The sequence below is a fragment of the Haliotis asinina genome, chromosome 10 (assembly GCF_037392515.1).
Source record: "Haliotis asinina isolate JCU_RB_2024 chromosome 10, JCU_Hal_asi_v2, whole genome shotgun sequence".
In the NCBI taxonomy this organism is placed as follows: domain Eukaryota; kingdom Metazoa; phylum Mollusca; class Gastropoda; order Lepetellida; family Haliotidae; genus Haliotis; species Haliotis asinina.
In genome coordinates, this window is record NC_090289.1 from 4,152,523 (window position 1) to 4,164,641 (window position 12,119).

Genomic DNA, 12,119 nt, shown 5'->3' on the forward strand with positions numbered 1-12,119 from the left:
AAAAGATTCTATCTTTATGAAATGAATGATTTACTGAATCCTTTATAAAAGATCAGTTGCAGCAGAAACATCCAACAGACACAATGTTGCCATGGCTAATAATAATCATCATCAACTACAATATGAATACTCACCATCTTCAGGGGGCTCATCATACTCCTTATCATCCAGAACTTCATAGTCAAAGCCAAGGAGATCAATGGGGATGGTGTACTTCCTGGCATAATTCTGCTGAGCTCCAGTCAAGAAAGCCTGTGTAAAGAAGAAACCTGACACCCAGAAGCAAGTAGGTGGGCCAGTGTCGTACCAGTCTTGGAGGAACTTGAGACGAGACAGGAAGTCATTTACATAACTGCCCAATGGCTTCAGAGATGGGTAGGACCTCTTCATCCACATCCCAGGGATCTTGCCCTTGAGGATGCTCATCACCACCTCCTCCAGCTCTGACGACATGACAACCAGGCCCTGAACAAGGAAAGAGAAGGAAGAATTACAGTGTGGTCCCTATGTGAAGTCATTCTGGACCAAAGTCAATACTTTCTGTACAGCTGTTTGTACATGACCACAGAATAAACACAACAGCAATGTGGCATAAAAGCTGCACATCTAATGTGTGCCAGGCAATGCTGTGACACCTTCTCTAATTCCTGGGAGTCATAATTGTTGTATGGAGTGGTGGAACCAGTGAGTGGCTTGCTTCACTGGTGAAAAGCGGATGTTGGTATTCAAAGTGATGGAGGAACATAGTGTCAGAAAGTCTGTCACATACTGACAATCTTCCCTTGGCCAGTGATTCATCATATAACACCTGCATTCAGCTGGCGTTTTTCTTTGGAAGTATCTGACATATAAATATAAATCATCATGACCGACATATAAATCATAATGAACTCACTGAAGGATTTTACTAGGTGGTTTTAAATAAGGTTCACAAAAAAAATAATGCAAATGCATTTTTTGTTCCATTTTGCTGATCAGATTCACCTCATCTACGAGTGTAAAGGCATTGAAAGTGTAAATTCTTAACAACTTTGTAAGATGGAATACTGCATATCTTTTACAACAGTATTGTTGCCATACCAGTGTTTGACATGTTAGTCAAAGCATGATAGATCATTCTATGTCACTCCTTTATGACTATCAACTAACACATCTGATGAAGCATGGCTAATCACATAAATACTTCAGAGTATACAAGAGACAAACCAGTCTCTCAGCATTTCAACAGTGAGAATCACCACACATATGATTTCACAATACGAAATCATAGCTCAGTTAAGGGAAAGTCCAGACACAGAAGAAGAAACACACCCTAAAACTAAGGTGTAGATAGTTCAGCTACATACATTACAACTACAATGTTTTAATGACAAAATTGTTGGCTGAAATATGCAACTTGTCTACTTCAGAGAATAACTGGTGACTTGATACTTGTGACTTAGCAGTAGTGACCTCTCCATACTTCTGTCCCAGTGTTACCGAAACATCTGAGTCATAGGATGATTCAATAACTCTGACCGAGCATGACCAATCATTTGCTTCTGATGTGTATACTGACCTTTATTGCCTTCCTGATGTTGATGAGACTGGCTCTGACTGTGATGAGCAGTCGATTGAAGCGAACCATCTCTTGTACAAGCACAGTGTTCATGCTCTGCTTGTAGGATGTTGGATATTTACGCAGAGCTGCATCAGTATCGAAGTTGTTGGGTAGTCTCGACAAGATGTCTGCCGCAACCTCGTCCACAACATCATCAGTAGATTTACCTCCCTTTGCTGAAGCTCTTGCCTGCAAGAAGGTAAACAATGATGACGATATTGTTTTCTGTTCCACAGTTCTACATGTAAGCAAACGGTCTTACATCTGGAAGAAAACAAAAGCACCTGTAAAGCTAACAATACTTCTGCGTTCTGAAGGTGCAAGAAAGCCACATTGGAACAGAGTGAATACAGCTTCACAATACAATAATGACATATGAATATCTTTACATGGCAGCCTTGTACGGTATACTGTGAAATCAACAACAGTGATGGTGGCACACGGAGGATATGACAGATGGTCCAATACTGATAATCCCTTCTATAGCATTGCTAAAGTAAACAAATCATTTCACATAATTCTTTTCATGAAAATAACAATGATATTGATTACAGATACTTGTTCCAGGCTGTTACTTTTGAATGAAATCATACATAAAATCACATGTCTTAATTCATAAAGTGACTTTATGTTTATATGGAATAAAGTTTGAAAAAATGTGCATTTTGAAATTAAAAAATGAGGTCATGCAGACAGGTAAAATATTTAGAAATTTATATCCATCTTTATATATATACATATAGATATAGATATGAAAAATCTGTTCATGCAAGTTTTACTGGACAATGCTTATACTGATATTCATGCTGTGGATATATTTTCTACTTATCTGTGTAAACAAAGCAAATTGTTATTTATTTTTCAATTGTGGTCTCACTAGCTTGGTTACAGTTTTCAATTTAAGTCTTTTAATGACAGAATATTCCTTTCAAATGACTATATCCTTTGTACAATGTAAATCTGTCAATGAGTTATTTGGGGTTATAAGGATCAAACTACAAAGTATAACATAGATTCATTTAAACTGAGAGTCAATTTGTAGACAAAATCATTTTCAGAAACAATTTACCAATACACATTCTAAATGACTGAATACTTTTCTCCAATTTGCTGCCAAATATCCATTGTGTAGTAATGATAAAGATTTAACATCTAAACTATCGTCATTCTCAGGTGATGTATGCATATGGATTTGCACAGGACATCTAATGAAAATTAATTCTTGAATGAAGTGCTGATGAGATACAGAAATAGAAATATCAGTACATCTTACCAAAAAAGAAATCCTGTAACTGTAAAATTTGGATGGACGCAGGTTCACTCACTCAAAGAATATTTGAGACAAATGATAACAAGTTACAGTGAATGAGTCTAGTTTTGTGTTGCTTTTAACAATACTACAGCAATATCATGACTGGAAACACCAAAAACTGGCTCACAAATTATACCCATTACTATTTACAAGATGCATCACAGTTTAAACATGGCACAATTTCTGTACAAATATGTACATTACTATTAAATACTGTTACATTTCTATTTCTCGTCAAGAATGGTCACCTGTGAGTGAGACGTGTGCAATGAACATGACATGAAGGATAATGTGACAGTGAGGACATGTCATCCACTATTCTTATATCCTATCTAGCGTTCATCTAGCATTCATCATCTAGCATTACCTGTCTAGTTCATTACACTATATTTTATACTACCTGGATATCTGCCTGTATATAGTAATTAGAAAATTACATTTGTAAATTTCACTGATGACATGTAAGAAAGGAGTGTAGCATGCATGTGAGTGTTGTCAATTTCAAATGTACATCAATCACACACTGTAACTCACATTGGAATCCTAGTAACAGTAATTATGAGATCCATGGTTTAAATTAATTTGGTATGAACATTTAACATCATTTGTTGGTACTTACCGTAAATATTGACAAAATTCTCACCATTGTGACACAAACAATGCACTAAATCTACACAACCACATAAAAGGTCTAATTATTCACATGAGATATAAGTGCCAAAGAATAAATACTTGTAATACTAAACTCCACACTAGATGAGAAAAGTCAGTCGAAAACAGTCATCATAATTCAAAAGCATGGTCCTCAGTAAATGTTTAGTGATTATACATATATAAGTTCACTCACTAAGAAACTAGCAATTGTTAAGTACTACATGTACAACTGCCTGTATAAGGTCTAATTCCATCATGGAATCAAAGATCCTTAATGACAACCATTCATTCAGGTACGTGAAGGAAAATGAAGCGTCATTTAAAACATACTTTGACTTCAATTCTTGGTTTTTCTCTATAAAATTAAAAAAAATTCAAATAGATCACATCTTATACAGGCAGTGTTTTTAAGATAAGCATTTGTTAGATTGGCAAGAAATGCTTAAGTACCTCTATGAGCTTTTATTAAGGAAAAAAAGAAGCAAGTCTATGTAAGATAACCAGGTCACAGTTCAGCGACAGCCAGGTAGGATTGTCAGACATTTTGAAGATCTTGATTAGGATTTGAAAATAAGACATGTTTCTGTAGCTAATCCTCCATAACAATTTTTTTTCATTAAAGTCTAGAGGGTTTCTTTTAAAAAGCCAAAATAATATATACAAATGACCTTAAAATAAAACAGTCTTAACAAGACTTACAGTTTTACTAGCTGTGATTATATAAAAAATCATCAAAATATGAAAATGTTTAAAATAAAGTCGGTTTTCAAAAATTTCATCCATTAAATTTTTTCCAAGATGGATGATCTGACTTCAAATTGTCAACAGATTTAGATTCAGATTTTACTGAAATAAAGTCACCCTAGAGATGGAAAGGTGAGTATCTATGCAGCAAGGGACAGACTGAGTCAAGTACTATATATGTCTGTCTTACCCGTTTCTACAAACCCCAAACACACAACACAGCGTATTCAGCAAATAGGGGTTGACGCATTCCACATGAAATTTTAGTGGAGAGTGCATACAGCATGCAAAAAATGAAATACATAATACATTAGTTCATGCAATGTCCAAATTTTATGTCATTTGTGTGCTTTTCCATGAATACTACACTGTGCATGTATACGGATATGAAATTGGTCAACAGTGTGAAATTGCTGGTGCCACATCAACATGTGGCAGTTACTTGTGGCCATCTGTCTTGGATAATGAACATTTCTAGTGTGTTTATACATATATACATATTTGCTGTGTGTTGCTCATCTGACACTGGTCCTAAAGTGCCATCCTGCCCAAAACTTAAATATATACATATTAACCTATTTTCCTACGTGAATATATCTTTAGACACAAATTAAAACTTCTTCTTTCAGAGAAATGTGACTGTTGTATTTCATCAGAAGTATTTTCTAAATGAAGTTGAGTAACTCTGCCTTACAGCTTCAGCTATCCATTTTTATGCTGTCCCCTTACAAACAGCGATACAGCGGCAGACAGAGGAAGCAGATCGGATTTTGGTGATTCTTCCAAATTTACAGCCATACAACAGACCAGTAGTGTTCTGAATTAAATTTTAACGCTTTCTTCTGCCCTCTAGGTTCTCAAGAGACGAGAACACACAGCATAACATGAACATCTACTGCAATGTCAATATACACAGTGTATCATGTAATGCCTACCATTTCATGACGGATTTTTACTACTCATCACATATACAGACAACAAACTCACTTAGATATCACCAACTCAAATATTTGCATATATTTTGCTACAAATAAATTGATAATGCTACTGACCACAAGACAACTGCATCACATCTAAAAAGTCACTGTGGAGAATTATTCTGGTCCAGTTAATGTACATTAATGTCTATACACAAACACATGTCAAATAACCAAACAAAGCTCGCTTTCCCGGCCCACTGCCACGGACAAAAAGCAATTAAACGCTGACATGCTTTTTGACATGAACAAACAGATGACACAAGGAAAATTCCAACTTCACAAACTGAGCCAACGACACAAAGATTGTCTTTCCCTATTGAAATCACAGTGATGACTTGTAAACCACAATGATCACAGCCTAATCGAGATAATATTCAAATTATTATGACAGACTGCCCAGCTTGAAGTGAGAGCAAAGTGACACTTGTCAAAAGCATGTACAACTTTGGTGAACCAACAGGTTGATCATGGTTTCATACAATAATCATGATGTTTCACACCCATGATTCTGAATTAACCAAGGGATGTAACTCTACTTTTAATTATGGCCAGAGGAGCATGCCCATGTGAACATGATCCAACTGGTGGCAGAAAATAGTACTTAGGAGGCTCCAGTTTAATTAACTAACATTTGAAAACCAAATGGAAAGTAATCCTACTACATTTTCTGCCAGAGTAATGCATGACTCAGCACTCATGTTCAGGCATTTGGAGACATTATATAAATTTGCAGATAACTTTGCACCCCCAATCATAAAAATCATAATTATTTTCTTAAAAGGCAATCCTAAATCCAAACTATCCTCTAGAACCTACAATAACCATGACTCCCCCTAGAGATCTGACTAGAGATCCACTGACCTGAGTTAGAAGGATGTTGTCAAACAAGGTCTGAGTTTCCTTCTGGTCCTTGGTGATGTCAGCGTTGGCATTCATACCAAAGATCTCCGGGGACGGATTTAAAGGCAAGTTCTTAGTGTACTCTATGTAGCTCTCGTACTGAAAGAAATACAACCATATGCAATGGGAGTCATATGTGGTGCTTCACACATGTGAACTGGCTTGTATATCTGAAAACTGAAGGTCAAGTTGTACACTCAAATGTTTATCTTGTAAAGTCTGTAAGGACACTTAGCAACCAACTTGTCTTTGAAAATGGATGTAGATATATCTTTGTGAAGAATTTTGTACATTTTGTGTCAGAGTTGGTGGAATTGTGATGCGATAAACATGTGACGTCACATTCCAAAATGATGGTGCATGATGACACTTTCAACTATGTGAACCTTGTTCAGAATATATCACATGTTCAATTTGATGAAGACTGTTAATTCATTTTCATCATGTGTGTGGTAAGCTTTTACCAACACTACTTGCAGATCAAAAGTACACTGAAGCAAGCTGGCAAATATTACTGTCACATCGAAGACAAGTGGCAGGCTTCAACGAAGCTTGTAATGAAAAGTAAAACATACATCTCCTGTGGGTGGGGAGTAGAAGAGACCGCTGACATCAAAATAGTAGTCCTCACGCTCAATGATGTCAAAACAGTAGAATTTGTTGAGGATGGTGAGCAGCGTTCGTCGATCCCAGTCATCAGTGACACGACCACCATAGTTACACTCTCCGGTCAGGTAGCGCAGGGCATCAAACTGGACGGTCTGGACACAGGGCAATGTCATTGGTCAGAGAAGGATGGACATACAAGAAGTAACAATTATAATGTGCTTATTTCACATTTGTCTACAAAGTCTTCAAAAGTTACAAACCTGTTCAATGAATTAGAGTTCACTTGATTTCTATTCTCATCTCCTTGAGGTGTATACAAAACAAAAGTCGTAAGGCACATGGGCATTGACAGTTGCATTACCAGCTCATCAAACCATGGTAACAATCCAGAGTTTCGGTCGTAGTCAAGAAAACATGAAAATGTACCTGATGACTCTGTTCTCTAAAACTAAACCCAGCTATACTTTCATACTTACATCGTAGTCGTTGAGGAACATGGCCAGCTGACGGACACTGATCCTGAGATCCGTCTCGTTGAACTCGTATGGGATGTTCCAGCCCAGTGGACCAAACTTCCTCCTCTCTTGAATCAGAGCATGGAAGAAGCACAGGCCATATAGTAGTTTCTTCCAACAAGCCTGAAACAACAACAAATAGTATCTTGACATAAACAGTTCTAAAGGAGGAACCTCACTGCACACAATGAGCAATGATTGATCTGAACATGATGCAGTGGAACCATATCTGATGATTCTGGGAGTCAAAACTGTATTGACGTCTAATGATTGAAAGAAAAACAAAGAAGCGCTTTGAGAATGCATGCGGGATGGGCTATAGCACTATATAAATACCCATATAAGAAAAATATAAACATACACTTACATCCTGATCATGCAATAGTAAATTCTCATGTTACCCTGTTGTATTTTCTCTGTATTATAAATGTTGTTACACATTATAAATGTTGTTAAACAATAGTTTACTTCTTGCAGCACAGATATCTAGTCTAGACACATTCCACTCTGTAGGGTACCGGTAGTTTACAACCAGCCTCATCGAGGTATAGCATTGAAATGTTTATATCAAAGTTGTTTCCAAATGATTTTCACTTTGGTATTTTGGAGTATGTAAATCCTTTAAAAATCTATAAAGGTGCTCTTGTTTCTGCTTTTAATAGTTGTTGGCAATACATGAAAACCTTTAGGTAGTACAAATTTGATATAAAAATAAAACCTTGTTCACTATGATATTTTAAAAGCAATAAACTCTTTGCCACCTGAATTTTTTAGGGTTTATTACTTGTACATTGTTTCTTACAACAAACTCAGCATATTCCAGTTAGACGAGTGAGAGCTGAACTAATTATATCTTCAGTATACAGTCTAGAATCATTATCTGGTCACCGAAATTGTGACCATAACTTAATGCCATCAGGATACTTCACATACCGTCAACCATGTCACTGAGTCATTGTGGATGCAGTTCATCAGCCTTACAGTATTTCAAACATGACAGTACAAAATCCAGCTTGAGTTGTCCAAATATACATAAGATTAGATTATTTCTGATGACCGAGAAGAATGAGTGAGGGATCACTCTAACAAGTATTTGCATTGCTTGATATGAAGCTTGAATAGCATGTTTCCTGTCTTACCACATACATTGTTGGAATCATACAGTGTATTCACTGCCATATTATTGTTTTCAAATCAGAATATGAAAAACAAATATGCATGAATCTACTTCCGTAGGAAACGCTTCTCAATCAACAACCATACATATGCATACATGCGCAGATGTGCTTCTAGTTTTCTACTGGGAAAGAACATATCAACTTCATCATTCAGTTGAATGGCAATCTGTTGCAAGTACAACATTCACTGTAAAAAATATACTACAGTATATACAAGCACTCACCATGTGTAACTAGACCAAATGTTTAAGTCATTAAGTCAGAATGAAGTAGTTCAGAACAAGTTCAAAGTGTTTAATGAATGTTTTGTGTCAGTTTCACCAATATTTCAGCTTTTCAACAACAGACTATATTCTGATAAACCATGGACATTTTCAGCAGACAGTCAGCGAGTAATGACAAAAATGAACAAATGTACTGGCTCCTACGTTTGGTCCATCAAAGACGCCATGTGAAAACCGAGACAATTCAAACTGATTCTTCAGAAATTTACTGTCACACATCAAATTTGATATCAAGTACAAACTAAGTAAAAAAAGCTCCAAAATCTGATATGACACTTGCTTCTGTTTTTAACATTTACATTGAAGAACACTTGATAGTTCAGTCATTTAAAGGATGTAGTGTTGAAGTATTTCTTAGTGTTCACACACCAGGGTTTGCCTGTTCGGGCGAGGACAGTGTGTGTATACAGCTTTTGACTATAGTATTTCAATTCACATTTCCTTTTCATTTGATAGTGTGGAAATGTCTGACAAAAAATATTTTATCCTTTTGGAATTCAAAGACAGATTCTGTTGTCATGTGGCATTATGTTGATATAGTGGACAGTTACACCAGGATGACTGCTTATGTAAGAAATATCCTAAGGTTCAAAGAAAATGTAAAGAAATGTAGAGAAATTCTAAAAAATAACATTCAACAAAACTTGAAACTTTGTAACAATAACCTTAATCTGCATCATACCAACCTGGACTCTGGAAACTTTTCAACAAACTCAAATTTGAAATAACCAACAAGAATATCTCAGAACATGCGTTTACTGTGCACTTGATCCTTGAAACTCACCGCTTTATCAAGTGTGCCCTGTTGAAATGGCAAAATCCCACATATATATACTTGTGTCCATATAAGACAGTCATACATGGGATAACATGAATGTTGTATCAAAGGTAATGTGAAAGAAAATAAAGAAAAAATGACTTTCTGGCATCAGCTTATTCTTTCAGATTAGGAAAGTATTTTCATTATAAGTAACTCTGAAGATATTTTAAAAATTGAATGTGAATGAAACCCTTTTTTTAACAAATTCAAAGGAATGAAAATGTTTCAGCTAACTGTAAACAGAATTCCAACATATCATTCATAGATGCGTCACAATCATCATTAAAACATGTAAACAACTAAGCTGACTATGCAAGATGAAGAGTGAGAACACTGCACAGTGTTTGGCATATCATCAAACGCAGCTGTTTCTTTTCATTGCTAGTTGAAACAAAACTGACATGAAATGATGACATTCTATCTTGTATTGAATCACTACAATAACATGAAAAACAAAATTTACCTCATTTTTGACACTAGCAAAGAACTCGGGGTCTGATATAGGATCACTAAGGTAGGACTTGATGATGTTGAAGCGGAGACCTTTGGGTGGTTCATTGGTCATCTTGACTCCATTCTGTAGGATGGAGACAGGGAAGGTGGTTGATGGGTAGCTGGTGAGCCACAGCCGGAAGTCAGGGTGGGTGGTCTCGGGGTTGAACTCCTGAAGCAGAGGGGCATGTGTGAACAGGGAGTCCTCCTCTGTGAACTGTGTGATCAGCATTGACGGTAAAGACTTACATGTTTTCAGCCAATCAGACTACTTCTTAAAGGACACTATTCTAATCTCAGTCACCTTACTAGTGCCACCATTATAATTACAAACCACTTTGCAGAACCAGTAAAAGTGAATAATACTGAACACAAAACCATCAAGCTTATCTCATTGAAATGCAAACAATAAGCAACTTTTGAATCCACAATAAAGAAAGGCATTGCCCCTTAAGGAGCTGATTGTAAAAATACATCTCAGCCAATGAGAAAGACTGTTAATTATCACTTCAGACTGTGAAGAGAATCATTACACCTAATGCAGTTGATACTCAATTTGCCATTGTGATTTATATATCTCCATTCCTTCCATGACATCTGTAGAACAAATCTTCTCCATATGTTCAGCGTTTGAAATACCTAACTGCCCGATGAACTAGGACAGGTTATTTTTAACTGCCAGATTCTCAAATTTCACCTGCCTGACAGTTGGGTTAAACTCTAAGACATGTATATTAGCATATTTTTGTGGTCCGGCTGAAATTTTCAGTTTCATGCCCTGATATTTCCCTGAACTGTTGTATTATAGTTCCTGGAAACAATGTGTAAATTAAACCTTAAGTCTGTTGATTCCAGAGCTGTAACAAGAATGACAGACTGCTAGAGCTGGAAGCAGATGAATGATACATAAACTCAAGCATTCAAGCAAGATCTAGATCTGGTATAATAAGTACACAAGTGAGTTTTTTCATGTATGGTGTGTCAGAATGATACATGAGCTAAAAGAAAGTGACGCAATGCTTAGATATTATTGTCCACCAGTCAGAATGTATATAGTGTTGACAAACAATTAAACAGTGACTATCTGGGATCCAAACTGTTGATAGAAGATCCTCACAGGACAACTGGAAACTGTGAGGGCTTAGCTAGATCTTTTTAACAGCAACGACCATTGCCAGGAATGCCTGGACAACTGCTTTCTGCTGCAGTCATTGTGATGACACATGCAGGATCTTGAATCTCACCTCACAGATCTTTTCCATTGTGGGCATCCATGATGCTGCGAGATGACAGTTCTGCAGCATGACCCAGGTTCCCTCCTTCACGCCCTTCTCTATCATCTGCAGGGCAATAGGACCTTGACCTTGACCCAAAGACAGGGAGTCAAACTTGGCACCGCCAAAGCCCTGAATTTAGAAGTAATTATTACTACAATGAAATATAAAATTTCAATACCAAAATGTTAAGAATATCTCCTTTGATAAACTGACTCACATGACCAAGACAATGTTCTCCTATGTGACAAATGTTTTCCTGAAAACTGCCATTGCACTATATGACTATATTAATGACTCCTCTTTTACTGCCATGTGTCAAAGAGGCAGTGGCTAATCAAGCATCCTAAACAAGAATATAAACTTAAAGAGAGCTATAAGTGAAATCCACTGAATTCTGTTATAGCTCACCTGGTCATCAGCAAACTTGAGCAGAGCAGCCATGGGGTCAGCACCAGGGGACAGAACAAACAGCAATGGAGCACAGCAGTGACTGTCTCCGAAGGCTTTGGGAAGGTCAAAAGGTGGAGGCTCGATGAACTTCTTCCCAATCTTCTCTGTGACAAACTCCTGGACACACGGGATCACCTGTTGGAAAGAAAGTTCATGTGATGTCAAACTTCAAATGGGCTGGGCAAGGTTCACTTCCCCTATATTATATATTACCATGTGTTTGCAAGTTCCATATGGAGATTTATCATGAGTCCGAGTTAAATATGAAACGAGAACAAAGTTTTCACGGGTTTAATATATAAAT

At 36.7% G+C, this 12,119-nt stretch overlaps 1 protein-coding gene across 1 annotated transcript in view; it reads right to left on the reverse strand.

Annotated features, from left to right (window-relative positions):
• The window catches only part of LOC137298143 (dynein axonemal heavy chain 7-like), a 77,856-nt gene that overhangs the window by 2,879 nt on the left and 62,858 nt on the right, over positions 1-12,119 (reverse strand). The window contains exons 61-69 of the mRNA XM_067830253.1: positions 11,774-11,950; positions 11,333-11,494; positions 10,060-10,260; positions 9,561-9,578; positions 7,276-7,437; positions 6,766-6,951; positions 6,152-6,289; positions 1,559-1,789; positions 135-465 (exon numbers count right to left, since the gene is read on the reverse strand). Coding sequence (XP_067686354.1) covers positions 135-465; positions 1,559-1,789; positions 6,152-6,289; positions 6,766-6,951; positions 7,276-7,437; positions 9,561-9,578; positions 10,060-10,260; positions 11,333-11,494; positions 11,774-11,950 — 1,606 coding nt within the window. The remainder of the gene's footprint in view (positions 1-134; positions 466-1,558; positions 1,790-6,151; positions 6,290-6,765; positions 6,952-7,275; positions 7,438-9,560; positions 9,579-10,059; positions 10,261-11,332; positions 11,495-11,773; positions 11,951-12,119) is intronic.